This window comes from Chiloscyllium plagiosum, unplaced genomic scaffold (assembly GCF_037043375.1).
Source record: "Chiloscyllium plagiosum isolate Xiang-an unplaced genomic scaffold, Cpla_swu_hap1 HiC_scaffold_2, whole genome shotgun sequence".
NCBI lineage: Eukaryota > Metazoa > Chordata > Chondrichthyes > Orectolobiformes > Hemiscylliidae > Chiloscyllium > Chiloscyllium plagiosum.
The window spans coordinates 26,226,296-26,247,651 of record NW_028270140.1 but is presented as its reverse complement, the minus strand read 5'-3'; the positions used below and the strand labels follow the sequence as shown (position 1 = coordinate 26,247,651).

General features: G+C 40.8%; 1 protein-coding gene across 2 annotated transcripts in view; it reads left to right on the top strand.

The window, feature by feature from the left end:
* The window catches only part of LOC122563665 (ADAMTS-like protein 1), a 571,728-nt gene that overhangs the window by 416,583 nt on the left and 133,789 nt on the right, over nucleotides 1-21,356 (top strand). For both annotated transcript variants that reach the window (XM_043717704.2, XM_043717714.2), the window contains 2 exons: nucleotides 7,773-7,920; nucleotides 12,804-12,888. In XM_043717704.2, coding sequence (XP_043573639.2) covers nucleotides 7,773-7,920; nucleotides 12,804-12,888 — 233 coding nt within the window. The remainder of the gene's footprint in view (nucleotides 1-7,772; nucleotides 7,921-12,803; nucleotides 12,889-21,356) is intronic.

Here is a 21,356-nt window from a genome sequence, read left to right as displayed (position 1 = left end):
GTTTTTGCAATTTGCTACCGAGGGATTGTTTATGCAGCCCAAGTTACATAGTTTAGTGGAAATTCTAGCAACAGCACATGGGAGAAATAAACCACTCAAGTAGCCAGCTGTTGAAATCTGCACCTACGTGTTAGATATCCAAATAACATTCCAACATTCACTGCCAGCTTGTTTCCATTGCTGGCCCTGACATTCAACTCAGATTTGATTCCAATATAGGTTCAAAGTGCATATTAATTTCAAATCTCTTCTAAAGTTGATTTTGTATGAACAGGGGGCTTCTGACTTTCATTTGACAATGTTTACCTTTTTCCTACAAATTATTTACTGAGTTCCATTGAATCTTAAATGAGGAAATCCGGGAAATAATCATAAACCTTTAGCAAAACATGCAATCAGAAAATGTAGCTTTTTAAAGGTGTCTGTGGGCCAATTATTTAAATATTGAAACCTGAGGCAAATATTAGCAGACCTGCTAAAACAATGGATAATTGGCACATCACTCTTCCTGCATTGTCTTTGTTTGAAGATGCAGTAGCCAGAGACTTTGAATTCTGCTCAATCACATATACTAGGAGTTTTTCTCATTCATTATTTCTAAATTTATTTTTATTGACCTATGCAGCTCCAATTTCTCTGTCTTCAGGAAGTGGTTAAGTCCATAGATTGGTTAGCTCACTTGCCTGGACAGCTAGCTTATGATGCAGAGTGACACTAACAGTGTGGGCTTAATTCCCCCACTGCCTGAGGTTATCATGAAGACTCTTTTTCTCAAACTGTCCCCTTACTTGCAACGTGGGCAGTCTCAATTTAAACTACTACCAGTTGTGTGTCTCTCTTTCTCTCTCTCTCTCTCTCTCTCTGCCTCTGTCTCTAATGAGAGATCAGCCCTCTGCATTTACAATCTACACATGCAAATATGGCAGCAATATGATGAAATTGCATTTTCATTGCTACCATACAGATTTTCCTTTATACAACTCCTCTCTGTTAATTTAGTGAAGGCAAATGGAAAATCGTGAAGTTATGCTGCGTAGATGAAGGTTCTTCAGCTCATCATTCCAGTGCCAGCTCTTGAAAAGACCCCACGGTTCCCGGCTCTTTGCCCAGAGCTCTGCAAATTTTTTCTTTGCACTCTGATCCAATTTCGAGTTAAATGCTATTATTGAAGTTACTTGTACTGTCACCATGACAGCATATTCTCGATCATCATAAATCACTGTTTCAAAATTTGCTCCTCACCTCCAGCCCAGGACTTCTGGCAATTACCTTTAAGTATGTCCTCTGGTTATTGACCCTCCTGCTACTGAAAAAAAAATCATTTTTACTCTACCAAATACCTGCATCATTTTGAACACCTCTTTGAAATCTTCTTCAACTTTTTCTGGTCTAAGAACAGCCTTAGTTTCTCCCTTCTCCACATAGCTGAAGTCCCTCATCCCTGGTATCATTTTAGTAACTCACTTCGACACCCTCTCCAAGACCTTGACATTTTTTTCTGAGGTCAGTGTGTCTGAAGAAGGGTCACTGGACTTGAAATGTTAACTTTTTTTTCTTCATAAATGCTGCCAGTCACGCTGAGTTTCTGCAGCAATTTCTGTTTTTCTGTGTTTTATTCCTGTAATGTTTTATAAAGATTTACAATAACTTCCTTGTTTTGACAGGACTGGCAGCTCAATGGTCTAAGGTGCAGATGCTATAGTAAGCATAGAGGGGGAGGCAAGGGAGGAGGAGGAATGGCATTTTGATTATAGGGTCATAGAGTCATAGAGATGTGCAGCACAGAAACAGACCCTTTGGTCCAACTTGTCTATGCCGACTAGATATCCCAATTCAATGTAGTCCCACCTGCCAGCACCTGACCCATATCCCTCCAAACCCTTCCTATTCATATACCCATCCAGATGCCTTTTAAATGTTGCAATTGTACTAGCCTCCACCACTTCCTCTGGCAGCTCATTCCATACATGTACCACCGTCTGTGTGAAAAAGTTGCCCGATAGATCTCTTTTATATCATTCCCCTCTCACCCTAAACCTATGCCCTCTAATTCTGGACTTCCCCCACCCCAGGGAAGAGACCTTGTCTATTTATCCTATCCATGCCCTCATGATTTTATAAACCTCTATAAGGCCACCCCTCAGCCTCCGATGTTCCAGGCAAAACCACCCCAGCCTATTCAACCTCTCCCTACAGCTCAAATCCTGCAACCCTGGCAACATCCTTGTAAATCTTTTCTGAAGCCTTTCCAGTTTCACAACCCTTTCAAGTTTCCAGGGCGGCACGGTGGCTTAATGCTTAACATTGCCGACTCGCAGCACCACGGTCCCAGGTTCAATTCCAGCCTCAGGTGACTGTCTGTATGGAGTTTGCACATTCCCCCTGTGCTTGCATGGGTTACCTCCGGGTGCTCCGATTTCCTCCCACAGGACAAAGATGTGTAGCTCAGGTGAATTGGCCATGCTAAATTGCCTATAATGTTAGGTGCATCAGTCAGAAGGAAATGGGTCTGGATGAGTTACTCTTTGGAGGATCGGTGTAAACTTGTTGGGCCAAAGGGCTTATTTCCAGACTGTAGGGAACCTAATCAAACATCCTTCCGATAGGAAGGAGACCAGAATTGCACGCAATATTCCAAAAGTGGCCTAACCAATGTCCTGTGCAACCGCAACATGACCTCCCAACTCATGTACTCAATACTCTGACCAATAAAGGAAAGCATACCAAACGCCTTCTTCACTATCCTATCTACCTGCAACTCCACTTTCAAGGAACTATGAACCTGCACTCCAAGGTCTCTTTGTTCAGCAACACTCCCTCGGATCTTAGCATTAAGAGTATAAGTCCTGCTAAGATTTGAATTGAATTGAATTGAATTTATTGTCATGTGTATCAAGGCACAGTGAAAAGCTTTGTCTTGTTAGCAATACATGCAGATTACAGATTAAATAGCATAGATAAGTAAATAATAGGTAAACAGAGGCAAAAACAAAAACACAGGTTACAGGTGAATGTTCAGAGTTTGTGAGTCCATTTAGTATTCTAAAAACAGGAAGATAGAAACTGTTTTGAAACCAGCTGGTGCATATGTTCAGGCTTCTGTACCTTCTCCCTGATGGTAGAAATTGTAGAAAAACACTGTCAGAGTGGGATGAATCTTTGAGAATGCTAGTGGACTTTCCTTGACAACGGGCCTGGTCGATGGATTCTATAGGTGGGAGGTTGGCCTTTGTGATTGTCTGGGCTGAGTCCACCACTCTCTGTAACCATCTCCAATCTTGAATGGTACACATCCAGAAAGAATGCCCTCGATGGCACACCTATAAAAATTGGCAAGGGTATTCGCTGTCATGCCAAATTTCCTCAGCTGCCTGAGGAAGAAGAGGCATTGTTGGGCCTTTGTAACCAGTGTGTCCACATGAACAGTCCAAGAAAGTTTGTTGTGGAAGATCACTCCCAGGAGCTTGATACTCTCCACTCTTTCCCCATCTGTGCTGTTAATGTGCAGGGGGGGGCATGAGTAACATCCCACTGAAAGTCAATAATGAGTTCCTTGGTTTTGCCGGCATTGAGAGCTAGGTTGTTCTCAGTACACCATTTTTCCAGGTCTTCCACCTCTCGTCTATAGTCTGTTTCGTCACCATCTGAGATTTGACCAACTATGGTGATGTCATCAGCAAACTTGTGAATGGCATTAATCTGGTATTTGGCCATGGGTATACAGTGAGTATAGTGGGGGGCTGAGTACACCCCTGGGGAGCTCCAGTTTTGAGTCTTAGTGAGGATAAAATATTGTCCCTAATCTTCACTGATTGTGGCCTGTGGGTCAGGAAACTGAGGATCCAGTTGCAGAGTGTGGGACTTAGTCCGAGATCACTAAGTTTAGTAATCAGTCTCGAGGGGATAATAGTGATGAAGGCTGAACTGTAGTCAATGAGTAGGATTCTTACATAGCTGTTCTTGGTGTCAGATGTTCTAGGGAGGAGTGAAGGGCCAGTGATTTGGCATCTGACTTGGATCTGTTGGTCCAACAGGCAAATTGGAGTGGGTCAAGAGGAATGGGGAGGCTGGAGTTGATTAATGCCATTCAAAGCACTTCATGACCACCAAAGTTAGGGCCACTGGGCGGTAGTCATTGAGACATGCTGCATGAGCCTTCTTAGGCACAGGGTTGATGTTGGCCCTCTTCCAACAGGCAGGGACAGTGACCTGCTGCAGAGAGTGGATGAAGATGTCCAAGAAGATCTCTGCCAGTTGATCTGCTCATGCTCTGAATGCAAGGCCTGGTATTCTGTCTGGTCACATCGCTTTCCTTGGATTCACACAAAGGAAAACTAATCTGACCTCTGACGCCGTGACTGTTGGGATAGGTTCATTAGGACTAGTCTGAATTCCACCGATCATTCTGCTCAAAGCGAGCATAGAAGGCATTGAGACGATCAGGGAGGAATGTGTCATCATCTGCTATCATGCACTGTCTCTTTTTAGAACCTGTGATGTCATTCAGTCTTTACCATAGTTGCCGGGTGTCTGTCTGGGACTCTAATTTGCATCTGTATTGGTCCTTAGCTGTCTTAATGGCTCTGCAAAGGTCATACTTGGATTCCTTATATTTGAGTGGGTCTCCTGATCTGAAGGCCTCACACCTGGTTTTTGCCAGGTTCTGTATGTCCTAATTCATCCAGGGTTTCCTGTTGAGGAACACCCGGATTGACTTCCTCGATTTACAGTCCTCTACACACTAGCTGATAAAGTCTGTGACGGTGGTGGCGTACTCGTCCAAGGTACCTGCGGACTGTTTGAACATGACCCAATCAGCCGATTCCCGACAGCACTGGAGTTAGTCCTCTGCCTCCTCTGACCAGGAACCATAACTGTATCAGTTTTAGAGTAGTTATGGAAAAGGATGGACCTGGTCTACAAGTTAAAGTTCTAAATTGGGGCAAGGCCTATTTTGATGGTATTAGATGGGATCTTTCAAAAGTTGATTGGGGGAGGCTGTTCACGGTTAAAGGGATATCTGGCAAGTGGAAGGTTTTCAATAGTGAGATAATGCAAGTTCAGGGACAGCATGTTCCTGTTAGTGTGAAGGGTAAGTTTGGCAGGTTCTGTATTGCTTGGCTAGAGATGTTGAGAATTTGGTCAAGAAAAAGGTCTGAAGTGAATCCCTTGATGAGGATGGAATGTGAACACTGAAAAGAGAAATAAGGAGGTCAAAAAGGGGACGTGTGATAGCTTTGGCATACAGGATAAAAGAGAATCCAAAGAGACTGTACAATTATTTTACGGGCAAAAGAATAATTCGGGAGAGCATATGGCCCTGTAAGAATGCACAAGGCCATCTATGTGTGAAGATGGGTGACATTCTACATGAATATTTCACTTCGGTATTTACTGTGGTGCAAGATATGGAAGCTAGGGAACTCTGGGAAATAAATAATACAGGAGTTGGCTGTACAAGAGATTGGTAAGGCCACATTTGGAGTACTAGACGGTTGAGTTATAAGGACTTTCATTTCCCTCCACCATCGGAGGCTGAGGGGTGACCTTATAGAGATTTACAAAATCATGAGGGGCATTGATAGGCTGAATAGTCAAAGTATTTACACTCCAGGGTAAGGGAGTCGAAAACTTGCGTACATAGGTTTCAGGTGAGTAAAGAAAGATTTAAAAGGGACCTGAGCAGCCACGTTTTCACACAGGGTGATGCATATATGACCAATCTGGTAGAGGCAAGTACAGTTACAACATCTAAAAAGCAGTTGAACGGATACATGGATCGGAAAGGTTTAGAAAGAAATGGGCCAAACACAGGGAAATGGGACCGGTTCAGTTCAGGAAACCTGTTTGACATGGATGAGTTCAGCTGAAGGGGCTGTTTCGGTACTGTATGACTGCTGCTTAATATTTATAAAGGCAATAATTTCAGATGGTTTATTCTTTTAACAGCCTTCGCATCTTATTTTGCTGACTTTTAAATACTTTCTCATACTCCTGGGCATTTCTGTTCATGCCCATGTTTACCATCTGTTCAGCTGATCTTTGTATGTTCAATAATTGCAATTGTGTCAACTTTAAGGAAACAACAATTTAGCATTTGGATTGAATGTATTACAAAGTTATTTGTGCTATTATCAAAAGTTGATTTAATTTAAGAGGTGACAAAGTTGATTGATGAGCGAAGGGATATAGATGTCATATACATGGACTTTGGTAAGGGTTTGATAAGGTTCCCCATAGTACGGTGATGAAGAAGGTGAAGTTTCATGTGTCCGGGGTGTTATAGCTAAATGGATAGAGAACTGGTCAGGCAACTGGAGACAGAGAGTAGTAGTGGAAGGGAGCTTCTCAAAATGGAGACCTGTGACCAGTGGTGTCCCACACGGATCCATGCTGGGACCACTGTTGTTTGTGATATACATAAATGATTTGGAGGAAAGTATAGGTTGCCTCATTGGCACGTTGCAGATGATACTAAAATTGGTGGAGTAGCAGATAGTGAAGGGGACTGTCAGAGAATACAGCAGAATATATATCAGTTGGAGAGTTGGGCAGAGAAATGGCAGATGAAGTTCAATCCAGACAAATGTGAGGTGATGCATTTTAGAAGATGCAATTCAAGACCGAACTGTACAGTAAATGGAAAACCTCTGAGGAAAGTTGATGTACAGAGGGATCTGGATGTTCAGGTCCATTGTTCCCTGAAGGTGGCAACGCAGGTCAGTAGAATGGTCAAGAAGGCATACAGTATGCTTTTCTTCATCGGACAGGGTATTGAGTACAAGATTGGCAGGTCATGTTACAGTTGTACAAGACTTTGGTTCGGTCACATTTGCAATACTGCGTACAATTCAGGTCGCCACATTACCAAAAGGATGTGGATGTTTTGGAGAGGGTGCAGAGGAGGTTCACCAGGATGTTGCCTGGTATGGAGGGTGCTGGCTATGAGGAGAGGTTGAATAGATTAGAATTATTTTCATTGGAAAGATGAAGGTTGAGAGGGGACCTGATTGAGGCCTACAAAATCATGAGAGGTGTGGACAGGGTGGATAGCAAGAAACATTTTCCGAGATTGGAGGACTCAATTTATGAGTTCAAAGTGAAAGGGAAAAAATTAGGAGATATATACATGGAAAGTTCTTCATGCAGAGGTTGGTGGGTGCCTGGAATGCATTGCCAGCGGAGGTGGTAGGGGCAGGAATGATAGCATCATTTAAGATGCATCTAGACATGAAGATATAAAGTGATACAGATCCGTAGAAAATAGGTGGTAGGTTTGGATAGAGAATCTGGTCGGTGCAGGCTTGAAGGGCTGAAGGGCCTGTTCCTGTGCTGCAAGATTCTTTGTTCTTTGTCATATGGTCCTTTGATTTTAAGAAGCTCTCAGTTATGAATGTTGAAATTCCTTTCCTAGCTCATCCTGCCTTTTCATCTACCTTCGGAACTGCAGCATTACTTGAGTCAGTATTCCCTTCCAATGAAAGTCAAGACAGTAACATGTAGAATTTATAACTCAGGCTCATACACTATTAAGCCACATAATTTATTGACTATGTAAGACCGTGACATTTTAATAGTATGGCGTACCCTGCTTAATTTATATTTAAGTGCTTTTCTTTGGCAGGAATCATTGAAATAACAATCATACGCATTGACTCATGTCAACTTATTTTGAATACACTCGCTTACTTAATTCACTTTCTATTTGCGCTGTTGATCACTGTGGTATGATCACTGATCATGTGTATTTTGTTGTCTCTCTCTCTCTCTAGTGCACTGTAACATGTGGACAGGGCCTCAGATATAGAGTGGTCCTGTGTATTGACCACAGAGGACTCCACGCAGGCGGCTGTAATGCAAAGACAAAACCACACATCAAGGAAGAATGTATTGTCACTGTACCTTGTTATAAACCAAAAGGTAAAATGGTTGTTTGGTGGTAAAGCTGAGTGATTCTACCTGACTCATTAACCAAATTCCTTTGTCTTTAGCTTAGCAAATGCTTTAATAGATTTTAAAGAATGTGTTAATGTCCCCATTAACACTGTGTGCTGAGAAACGCTGTACAAAGATGCATAGTGGCCTTACAATAATACTGCATGCCTCAATTGCTTGACTGAAATGTTGAGGTAATGTTATATTTGTTGAACAGTTTATCAGTGTGATTACACATGTGGAGAATTTCCTTGGAGCTGCTCCCATGTAAACAGAGTTTTACCACAATTCCCACAACATTCCAACAGGAGAGCGATTTCGGCCAAAGAGTCAGTTCAAGAAGCTGTGTGTCTCACTTCCACACACTCGTTTATTCCTACAGACATTTGTCTACTTACCTTATATTTTATTGAAAAGAAATCTGCCGTAAAACTTGGAATATGATAAAACTGTATTTACAATAATGCTCCATGTTCGAGTATATGTGCCATAAAATATTTATCCAGTGAGTTTTGCATATTGGTGGAGTTCAATTTTAACACCCTGGCCTTAAAGAGATGACCTCAGCTCTGTTAATGTCAGCAGTCAGCCAACTGCCACTTTCACAGAGACTTTCATTGGTTTAAAGACGTAACTGCTCAATGAGACCCCATTCCCTCTAACCAGTGCATCAGTGAAACCTCATCTCCTATTTGACCAGTGGTTAAAGTAATTTTGTCCCCTTTCTGGCCAATGGTCAATGTAACTCTGTCTGCTCTCTGGCCATTGATCAGTGTGACTTTGGCTCCTCTCTGACCACCTTTATTGATGGTGATGCCAAAAGCCTCAAATGAGAAATTGTTTTGCGCAGCCAAAAATCTGAATTCAGTGAGTGGTTTTGGGACACCAATTTGAAGCCTGAAGCTTGCTTCAATATTGCTTAGGAGTGAGCTAACTGCAGCCCAACCATTGGGGTTCAGACAGTGAGTTTATATATTGCCTCCAGTGTAGAAGAATTTCACAATAGATGAAAAAAATGTACATTGTGACCTATCATTGGTGATCTCATTCCTGAATTTCTGATGACTACAATCTCAGTGCTAGAACAAAATCATAAAATTCACCCTGAGAACTAAGATTATCTTCCTATCCATGTACATCCATTTGTCATTCAATTTGTATGAAGTAAGATATTTCCAAATTGGTCCCTGCAGACTTTTGGGATCAATCTACCATGGAAATGTTTTGATCTTAGAGTACTCTGAACTAGAATGTGAATGGAAAAACTATTATTTATTCTAAAATAGAAGCTACATTTTTGTTTTTCTAATAAGTTGTTCCAAAAGCTTTTTAAAAAAATGCAATTATAGCATCATGCTGTGTAATTTGGGAATTCACCTAAATGAGTTAAGCTGTGTCTGGAATCCATTGTTGTTAGCAAATACCTTGAGACGGCAAATAACATTGAAAAATAGAACTGATAGAAATAAATGGTTAATGTAGCAATGTACAAACTTATATTTCAGGGTATAAGCGATAATGTATGATAGACCCTACCAATCACCTTCCCCCACTTATCACACCTATCCTCACATCCTTTAGCAGATTAGATTTGAAATATTTTCCTCTGTTTTCTTTCAGGTTTCCCAATCACACATTCACATCACACAAGGGTCAAGAACATGAACTGTCTCTATTGGAGCTTTAATTTATACATGAGAAGATGTCTGCGAGCTACTTAGAGTTACCTGACTCCCCAGATATCCAAACCAAGCAGTGACTGGGCTCTTGCTGAGTTTTAGCAGTGTCACAATGTATGGTGCTATGATTTCTGTCGAGAGTATTAACATACAAGGAGAAATTCAAACATCCATTGATTAACTGAAAGAAATATGCCACAAATACATTTTCGGACCATAAGATCATAAGATATAGGAGCAGAAGTTAGGCCATTCAGCCCATCGCATCTGCTCCGTCATTAAACAAATAACAAACTTTACTGTATGTATGAACTAAATAAAGAAGTAATAATAACTGCCCTTTTCTGAGTTTGTCAAAACTCAGAAGTATAAATCCAATACCCTTTTGCTTTCTAATTCCACCCAAAAGTTGCCTTAAACATTGGTATCTACAAAGTTCTCTCACTTGTGGTTAAGCAATTGAACTATGGCCCTGAAATCCATGATAATTTCTCAGTAACCCTATTATTTTTGGAGGTGTGAGATTTCATATAGATCTTTCCATTAGCTTTCAGCTAAGCAACTCTCCAATTTTCTTTCAAAATTCCACAGCTTTGGACAACTAAGCATAAAGTTGGGCCTCACTGCATTTGTGCTTAGTGTTTTAACTGTTAGGAAAATCACTGCTTCCTAATAAGGACTACTTTTTTTGACAGGCTGTATACAGGTTTTTTTTCCCTCAGTCAGCTTTTGATCGACTCCATCTTGTTCTCTGTGAGTTCCCACACTGAAGCTGATCTGTTTACTTTCTGTGAGCAAAGACACAAAGATGAATTTAAGAAACAAAACCTCTCCACTCACCTTTAGCCCCACTCCATGGTAATTTGGCATATTTGTGGGTGTTCCAATTAAAAATATAAACTAATTATCTTTTAACTTTTAAAACAACTTTTGATTTTTGTGATCGATGTGAACAGTTTATCTCTCTTATGGGTTTGAGACAGATTTCTCTTCTTCAAACTTTATAAACTAAGCTCCACTTCCTAGAATCAGTGTTATCTATTATTTCCACATTCTCTTGAATGTCTTCATATCCATCCAAAAGAGTTATACCCTGGTTGGACATAATATTCCATTTGAGATTGAACAAGTATTTTATGTAGGTTTGCTATAACTTGCCTGCTTTTATACGCAATGTTCATATCAGTGAAGATTAGGATGCTGTGTACTTTATTAACTGCTCTCTCAACCTATTTTTCAATGATTTGGGTACATATACATCCACCTTCTCCAGCACCATTTTAGAATTGTAGTTTTTATTTTATGTTGTCTGTTTGTCCTACCAAAATGAATCACTTCACATTTAGCCACCTTAAATTTGACTTGACGTTTGTCTGCCCATTCCATCAACCTGTCTCAATCTACATCATCATCCTTTTGGTTCATAATACTTCCAAATTGAAATGTCCTGTACACAAATGTCTATGTAATAAGTATATATCAGCAGCTGCAAAGGTCTGATCACCGTGTTAATCATTTTGTCCTGACAAATGCAGTGGAATCCAACTTGCTTTTTATGCAACCAACTGATGGAAAGTATGGCAACCCATTACATCAGGCAGTGCACAGAAAGCCAATGAATCAAAGGCAAAGTGCTGGAAGAACACAACAGGTCTGGCAGCACCTGGAAAGAGAAAAACACAGTTAATGCTTTGAATCCAGTGACCCTTTGTCAAAACGGTTCTTGTGAAGGGTCAGTGGACTCAATGTATTAACTCTGCTTTTCTCCCCATAGAAGCTCTAGATGTGCTGAGTTTCTCCAGCATTTTCTGTTTTTGTTACAGACCTCCAGTATCTGCAATTCTTTTTATTTTATATTATTGCAGGAAGCCAGTATTGGAGATAAATCTGCCAGTAATGTCTGAAGAGGGCTGGGGTATAGTCTGAGGGTGATAGCAGGCCTCCTTGCGGGCCAGAACTCCACAGCAACTAGTGCAGCTGTGCTTGGCCTCATGCGCCTGCCCCCCCCACCCCTCATTCCCTCCATCCCCCCTATCCCCAACGCCATTCCTCATCCAGACCAGGGGCCCTCAAGATGCCAATCACCACATACTCCCTTTCTCTTGGTGACTCCTATAAGGCAGATCAACACTCACTCATTTTAGGTAAAATCATCAGAGAATTGCCAGTCTAAATGCTGATAGAATGTCAACTGTTGATAAATATACACACACTCTCCAAGAAAACTCTGCTGCTGAGTTTCAAAATTACATTTCAGACTTCAAGGAGGAACTGAGAAGTAAAAGGTGATTTACCTTCAACTAGCATTCAATCCTTAGTAACTAGTTTACACCTGATCAAGTGGTCATTGGGAGATGGCATTATACCAAGTGCTCTCTACTAGTGTGCTATGCGACCTCAGCAATATTAGGTAGTTTAATTCTTTATCAGCCCCTTAATAATCCTTTAGGTAGCCATTCCAAGCATGAGCTTTACTACATTGTTTGAACATGCAGTGTCAATGTAGCCAATGTTTCAGCTCAAAGTTCCATCCTTACTTATCTCAGAAGTTTTTGAGAATCCATGGAGTTCTGGGCCGCAAATTTCTCTAACCAATGCTATATTGTCTCAATTGTTGAATGTTATTATTGAATAAAGTCTCAGTTTGTCTTATTCAATCAATACAAGAGGTGGTTCTAGACTTTAATGGAAAAGGAAGTGATTGAGAGATTTTTGGAGAAAATTTCTGCCTGAATGACATAGGCAAGTGGGGTTAAAGACGAGAGGAAAAAAACATCTTGTGTTGGGGAAACAGTGAGGTGAGGGTAGGTGGGAAGATTATGTTATAGACCTACAAAGGGGCAAGACAATGAAAGTGTTTAGATAAAGCATTGCCATTGTGAAGTAAATGCACACATACCAAGTTATTTTACCCTACTGCTGAATTTTTGGTTAGTTCAGAGATGTAAATACATTTTGAAACATAAGATCTGACAATTTGCAGCTCATCAAACAATTATGAAATAAAGAACCAACTAGAAGCACAAAAAGACAATGAAAAATAAATTATCTTTGAATATAAATCATCTAATTTTATTATACCAACTGATCTGGTCTAAGGGCTGTAATCTTGTCAAAATGTGTTGCTGCTCACTAAGACTGTCTTTCTAAACCCATCAGGTGAATCTATTGTATTTGTTTGGTTTGCAGAGAAACTCCCCGTGGAAGCTAAGTTGCCGTGGTATAAGCAGGCCCAAGAGCTGGAGGAATTACTGATTGTTTCTGAAGAACCTTCGTGAGTCTTTTGAAATTTTATATGAATTTTGCAGGAAGCATCAAATTGAATAAGAATGGGGCCCTTAAATTGCATTGAAAATTGCCTGTCACACAGATCATGTAAATATGGTTTAACAAGTATAACCAGACATGCTTCTACAGGAAGCCAGAGTCACATTCCAATTTTCCAGCGTGGGTAGACTATTCATGTTAACCATTTTCTCTTTCTGCAAAGTAGCACACATTACCAATTGGCTGTCTCTCTGAATCAGCCAACTAACAAGAAGTAATAGTCCCATCTGACTTCTTACAGAGCACTGCTGCTGTTTAAATTCCCATTTACTCTCTCTATCCCCTGAGGCTTTGCTGTGACTGTTCAGTGAATGCTGACACACTCCAGAATACCACCTATGTGTCTTGTATTCATGTTTAACCATTCACACAGTGACTGGAATAATGGAATATCTGAATACAGGATATGTGAGACAAACAATCTTACTAACGGTCATTGTAGCATGCTGTTAGGGCCAGGTGAAAAGATTTAAACCCATTCCTCTCTGTTCATTCTCCTCAGTTGTTCACAATAAAGATTTACGTTCTTCATTTTTGCATGTGGCAACACTTCTCCACAATTAAAAATGGAGTTAATGATGTTTTGCTGTGAGCAGCAAGGTGCCAATCAGAGTTTTCTTGATTCAAAGAGAGTTCAGATTTATCACTTGTTAAACAAGAAAAAAGTAACAATTAACTGGGGTCAGGCATGGCTTCCCTATCATCACTCGGCCTGCGCGCATGTATATATTTATTATTTATTTACTCATGGGATGGGGAGAGTCACTAGTAGGGCCAGCATATATTGCCCATCCCTAGTTGCTCTTGATAAGTTGGTGGTGAGCTGCCTTCTTGTATTTCTGGAGCCTGTGTTCTACAGATATTGCCACAATGCCATTAGGTAGGTAGTTCTAAGATTTTGACCCAGTAGTGCTGAAGGAACACAATATATTTCCAAGTCAGGTGTTGAATGGCTTGGAAGGGAACTTGCAGGTGACAATGTTCCTTTGTGTCTGCTGTTGGTGTCCTTCTGGATGGAAGTATTTATGGATTTGGAAGGTGCTGTCTAAGGATCTTTGATAAATTTCTGTAGTGCATCTTGTAGCTGGTACACACTGCTGCTACTGAGCATCAGTGGTGGAAGGTGTGGATACTTGTGGATATGGTGCCAATCAAGTGGGTTGTTATTTTCTGGATGGTTTCATGCTTCTTGAGTGTTGTTGGAACTGTACTTGCCGAGGCAAATGGGGAGTATTCAATCACAATCCTGACTTCGGCAATGTAGATGATGAATGAACTTTGAGGAGAGGGTTAAGAGGTGAGTTACTCACTGCAGCATGGCCTCTGACCTGCTCTTGCAGATACTATATAGTTGCTAGTCCAGTTCAGTTACTTGTCAATAGGAACTCCAACATGTTGATAGTGGGGTATTTTGTGATGGTAAAGCTATTGAATATTAAGGGTCAATAGTAGATTATCCCTTACTGGTGATGAGATTGTCTGGCATTTGTGTGGTGTAAATATTGCTTTGCCTCTTTTCAGCCAAAACATAGATATTGTTCAGGTCTGGCTGCATTTTGACATGAGCAATCATGGTGCTGAACATTAGGCAATCACCAGTTAGCATCCCAGTTCTGATCTTATGATGGAGAGAAAGTTGTTGATGAAGCAGCTGAAGATATTTGGGCCTAAGACACTATCCTGAGGAGCTACAAAGGTGCTTGCTACAGTGCTGGTGAAATTCCCACCTGCTGAAGAGGTGTGTTGTAACATGTCAGAAAGATTGATTTAAAAATATATACCCAAGCAACTCTCTGAGGAGCTCTTGTGGTACAATGATAGTATCTGTACCCCTGAGCTAGGAGGCTTGACACCAAGCGCCATCTACTTCAGAGGTGTGTAAGAGTATCTCTGGACTGGTTGATTAGAATGTGCTTACCCTGAGGACCTCCTGCTGAGATGACTGACTTGCTCCAACCACAACTATCTTAAAAAAAACCCCGAAAGAACTGCGGATGCTGTAAATCAGCCACAAAAGTTGAAATTGCAGGAAAAGCTCAGCAGGTCTGGCAGCATCTGTGGAGAAAACCAGAGTTAATGTTTTGGGGCGAGTGACCCTCATTCAGAATTCAACCATCTTTCTGTGTGCCAGGTATGACTCTAACCAGTGAAGAGATTTCTCCCTGATTCCCATTGATGCAAGTTTTACTAGGGCGCTTTGATGCTATACCTTGTCAAATACAACATCAATGTCAAGGGTTGTCACTCTCTCTTGCCTTTAGAATTCTTTTGTTCTTGTTTGATCCATGGATGTATTGAAGTCAGGAGCAAAGTGGCCCTGGCAGAACCCAACCCTGGGCATCAGTGAGCAGGTTATTCAAGCAGCACCTGCTCAACATAGCACTGTTGATAACATCTTCCATCATTTTACTGATGATCAAGAGTAGACTAATGGGGCAGTAATTGGTTGGGTTGGATTTGTCCTGCTTTTTGCGTACAAGATGTACCTGGGCAATTTTCCACATCATTGGGTAAATGTCAGTGTTGTAACTTAACTGGAATAGCTTGGCTGTGTATATGGCAAGTTCTGGAGCACAAGTTGTCAAAGCCCACAGCCTTTGCAGCATCCAGTGCTTCAGCTGTTCCTTGATATCATGTGGAATGAATGAAATTGGCTGAAGACTGACATGTATGATGCTGAGGATCTCTGAAAGAGGCCAAGATGGATCAGCTACTCATCAGTGCTAAGACTTCAGCTTTATCTTGAATGGGATGGGAATATTTGTGGAGACTCTTTCAATGAGTTGTTTAATTTTTCACCCATTCATGACTACAGAGCTTAAATCTGATCCATTGGTTGTAGATTTGTTTAATTCTGTCTCGCTTGCTGTGTATACTACTTAGCATGTGCATAGTCCTGTTTTGTAGCTTCACCAGGTTGACACCTCATTTTTAAATATTCCTGGTGCTGCTCCTAGCATGTTCTCCTGCACTCTCCATTGAAATTTATGCAAGTACAAACCTGAAGGGCGATTGTCCAATAAAAAGGAAATAAAAGAGTAGCGTGCATACAATTCTTTGGGTGTTTTTGAGGTGTATGTATTCTTAAGCTGCGACCTTTATTGGATAGGCTGTAATTTATTTTGGTTATGTTAAGTCACTAAGAATGTTGCCATTATTGAATAGATCAGTTTTGGATGTGCATTTGCAGCAGAAACATCAAGCTTGTAACCATGGCTTCATACGTGATGGGGAGTTTTTACATGTTAAAACTGTCTCTTAGCCCACAATGTGGACAGTCCATTTTTGTAAAGAGTTTTGGTAGTCCATTTTCAAGTATCCCCCTGTATAGATAGATAGGGTTTCCATCCTTCTCTTAGCATAATCAGTTTCAGATTTAAGTCTTTGTTCCTGAAATATGTGTAGTGAAAGTTTCTTGTCCCCAAAAGGTTTGTAAATCTTATTGTGAACTGAACATTCCAGATAATGAATTTAAATGTCTGTTTAATAACATTTTGGATAGACTTTTCCAAGTGTGAACATCAGTCACGATATTGAGAAATTCCACTGGAAATTCCTGAGAGATTAGCTATTTTCATGTCAGGTGACTTCTGCCATTTTGAATTGTCACAGCCCATTATTAACTGTATTTCTCTCAATCATTGCTTTGAGATTAGTCAATGAGATTTGAAATATCATCATAACCAGCTCAATACAGGTGTGGACAGCCTCTCTGAGCTGGCCAGTGTTCCAGGCACGGCTCTGTCATATGACTCTCGTACTGCTGTATTTGGGTAAACATTATAGTGCGTTACGAAAGTAGTCCAAGCCCTCAGGCAAGGAAAGCTTGGCCCACTTCCAGAGCTGTGCTACCCCTATCAGCCACACATTTCAAGCAGATGTCTCATGGTAGGTCACCAGTTGTGGGCCATTGCGATATTGTGGACAGGGCAGGGAGCCTGCAAGCGGTAGAGGAAGATGATGATCTACTGGCAATGTGACTGTACTCCTATTTTTAAAATCCAGGTTTATGTCATGGGGTCAAGAATTCAAGACCCATGCTGGCAACTACAATTTAAAATTAGTCAATCGGTAAATCTGGAATTGAAAGCTGGTTTCGGTGATGGTGACCATGACAACTGTTATTATGTAAACCCATCTGGTTCACCAATGTCTTTCAGGAAAGGGCATCTTATTTGCTGTGACCTAGGTGACTCCAGACCCACAGTAACGTGGCTGATTTTTACCAATCCTTTGAAAGTTCCAATCAGGCCCCTCGGCTCAAGGGCATATATCGATGAACTACAAATGCTAGTGTTGCCAGCAATGCTTGCATTCCATGAAGGAATAATGGAAAACGAGGGTGGACCTGAGGATAGGGTTGGTTGTTGATCTGTGTAGCAGCAGATGTAATTCCTGTAAAGAGCAGTGTTTGGATTTTTTAAGAGGCATACTTTAAGTTACCTCGAAAGCTGTTTAGGGGCAGATGTTCGCAGGTAAAGGGACGGCTGGAAAATGGGAAGCCTTCAGAAATGAGATAACGAGATTCCAGAGAAAGTATATTCTTGTTAGGGTGAAAGGAAAGTCTGGTAGGTATAGGGAATGCTGGAGGATGAAAGAAACTGAGTGTTTGATTAAGAAAAAGAAGGAAGCATATGTAAGGTATAGACAGGATAGATCGAGTGAAACCTTAGAAGAGTATAAAGGCAGTAGGAGTATACTTAAAAGGGAAATCAGGAGGGCAAAAAGGGGACATGAGATAGTTTCGGCAAATAGAATTAAGGAGAATCCAAAGGGTTTTTACAAATACAATAAGGACAAAAGGGTAACTAGGGAGAGAATAGGGCTCCTCAAAGATCAACAAGGCAGCTTTGTGTGGAGCCGCAGAAAATGGGGGAGATACTAAATGAGTATTTTGCGTCAGTATTTACTGTGGAAAAGAGTATGGAAGATATAGAATGTAGGGAAATAGATGGTGACACCTTGCAAAATATCCATATTACAGAGGAGGGAGTGCTGGAAGTATTGAAACACATAAAGGTGGGTAAATTCCCAGGACCTGATCAGGTGTACCCTAGAACTCTGTGGGAAGCTAGAGAAGTGATTGCTGGGCCTCTTACTGAGATATTTGTATCATTAATGGTCACAGGTGAGGTGCCAGAAGACTGGAGGTTGGCTAACGTGGTGCCACTGTTTAAGAAGGGTGGTAAGGACAAGCCAGGGAGCTATAGACCAGTGAGCCTGACGTCGATGCTAGGCAAGTTGTTGGAGGAAATCCTGAGGGACAGGATGTACATGTATTTGGAAAGGCAAGGACTGATTAGGGATAATCAACATGGCTTTGTGCATGGGAAATCATGTCTCACAAACTTGATTGAGGTTTTTGAAGAAGTAACAAAGAGGATTGATGAGGGCAGAGTGGTAGATGTGATCTATATGGACTTCAGTAAGGCATTTGACAAGGTTCCCCATGGGAGACTGGTTAGCAAGGTTAGATCTCACGGAATACATGGGGAACTAGCCATTTGGATACAGAATTAGCTCAAAGGTAGAAGACAGAGGGTGGTGGTGGAGGGTTGTTTTTCAGACTGGAGGTCTGTGACAAGTGGAGTGCCACAAGGATCGGTGCTGGGCCCTCTACTTTTTGTCATTTACATAAATGATTTGGATGTGAGCATAAGAGTTACAGTTAGTAAGTTTGCAGATGACACTAAAATTGGAGGTGTAGTGGACAGCATAGAAGGTTACCTCAGATTACAACAGGATCTTGACCAGATGGGCCAATGGGCTGTGAAGTGGCAGTTGGAATTTAATTCAGATAAATGTGAGGTGCTGCATTTTGGGAAAGCAAATCTTAGCAGGACTTATACACTTAATGGTAAGGTCCTAGGGAGTGTTGCTGAACAAGGAGACCATGGAGTGCAGGTTCATAGCTCCTTAAAAGTGGAATCACAGGGAGATAGGATAGTGAAGAAGGTGTTTGGTATGCTTTCTTTTATTGATCAGAGTATCGAGTACAGGAATTCGGAGGTCATGTTGGAATATTGCGTGCAATTCTGGTCTCCTTCCTATCGGAAAGATGTTGTGAAACTTGAAAGTGTTCAGAAAATATTTACAAGGATGTTGCCAGAGTTGGAGGACTTGAGCTATAGGGAAAGGCTGGACAGGCTGGGGCTGTTTTCCCTGGAGCGTCGGAGGCTGAGGGGTGACCTTATAGAGGTTTACAAAATTATGAGGGGCATGGATAGGATAAATAGACAAAGTCTTTTCCCTGGGGTGGGGAAGTCCAGAACTAGAGGGCATAGGTTTAGGGTGAGAGGGGAAAGATATAAAAGAGACCTAAGGGGCAACTTTTCACACACAGGGTGATACGTGTATGGAATGAGCTGCCAGAGGAAGTGGTGGAGGCTGCTACAATTGCAACATTTAAAAGGCGTTTGGATGGGTATATGAATAGGAAAGGTTTGGAAGGATATGGGCCGGGTGCTGGCAGTTGGGACTAGATTGGGTTGGATATCTGGTTGGCATGGATGGGTTGGATCAAAGGGTCTGTTTCCATCCTGTACATCTCTATGACTCTAAGTTGCATGTTAGTAATCTTTTTTGCCAATTATTAAAAAAATCAGTTTGTTTCAAAATGATAGTCATTTTTCTTTTCATGATGGAAAGTGGTGTGAATTGACTTTGTTCTGAATGTTAGTCTGTCAGACAAATTGTTCATCGTGCTGCTTTCATTGGGGCGTTACACATTTGTGACAGCTAGTGGAATATTGGAGCTCAATTATCAGTGCATTCCTACTAGTTGAGTCACGGTAGTGGTGGTAGAGAAATGGAATCAGGTGGCACAACAGTAATCAATTCAAACTCCATCTCACACCATTTCTCACACCAATAAGAGGAGTAGAAATCTCCTAAAAAAAAAGTGTGTTAACAGCAGATGGTGCAATTTAACCTCTTGTGTTGCTTAAGGCAGCAGCATAAGGATAGCTACTGTGTTACTCTGTCCAGCTGCTGCCTCCAATTATACCTTTTGAAATAATGAGGCTGTATTTATTCCTGCACTGAACAGGAACAGGCATTATTTAGTCTGTTCGCACAACCAGCACTCTACACCAATCTGTAAAATCCTATCCATATATTCAGTGTCAGGAAGTAAAACACCCAGGGTTAAATTTCCTTTTTCACAATTCCTGTCCACAAAACAATTTTCACCGGTTTGGTAATTAGCAAAGCCAGCTTTTCACATATACCTTTATTTAAAAAAAATTGGGAAAAAAATCAAAACAGTCTGTTTAAAGATGGATAATAGGTTTATTGATTGTTAGAGCTGTGAAACAGAACCTGATAGATGAAAAAGCAGTTTTACACTGGACAGAAATTCCTATATTGAAATGTTTGGAGTGTCCAGATCATTTTAAAGAGAGAAGTCATGAAAAAAGTCTTGCTCCCCAGATTGTTCAGTGAGAATTAAATTGAGCTGATTCAAGTCTGGAGAATGTACATGGTTTTCTTTTTAATAAATTTCATCCATATTGAGATGAGGTGATCAATGTCCTCCATTCTAAGAGACTACTGGATAAGGCAGGCTGAACATATATGCAGGTTCAGTGTAGAAAAAGCTTAAATCTTTTTTTCATAAATCTGTTGCCAACCTTGTTAAAGCCTACTGTTTTTACTGATTTCCCATCCCATGGACACAGAATGTTACTGTTACGTGCCACAGAACAATTTATTATATATATAAAGACAAGGCAATTGTTATGTTGGATCATAAGTCCCTGCTTCAGGCTGTTCTAAGATTCCTGTCTCCCAAATGGATTTATGGAGGAAATGTATAAAATGTCAATTCCCATGAAGGTTAAAAAAACACACCATACATTTTTTCTAATTATAGATTTTCTACATTGACATTGGTGTATTAGATTGAGGAGAAACTTTTGCCAGAAATTTTCTGGCATTTGCATATCTAAAGATAACTCAGTTTTGTTCAATACAGGAGGTAATAGCAATAATAACTTTCTAAACATCCTGCTTTTAATAAACAAATGCAATCGTAACTCCACTGTCAAATTATGCCGTCCTTCTCATCTCGTTGTGTTATAAGCTTAAATTTGGTACAAGATGCTGTTTTACCAGAAACGTCTTCAAGTCTCAAAAGCAAAACTATGAGGGAGCCACAAAGTTATACAGAAAATCTAAAAACAATCAGAGTAGCAACTTCATTATCAGTGCAGGGGATGACGTGTGACAAACAGTACCACCCTCTAGACTTTGCTGAGGAGTAGAAATTCAAGCTGGAGAAATTCTGAAGGCTTTGAAGGCTCATTTTGTACCATCTTATGCTATTTCTCAACAATGTGTATTCAAGCATTGGAACTCAGGAAGAAAGGTTTCCAGAAGGGCCAGCAGGAAGATGAGAGGTAGAGTACACAATGC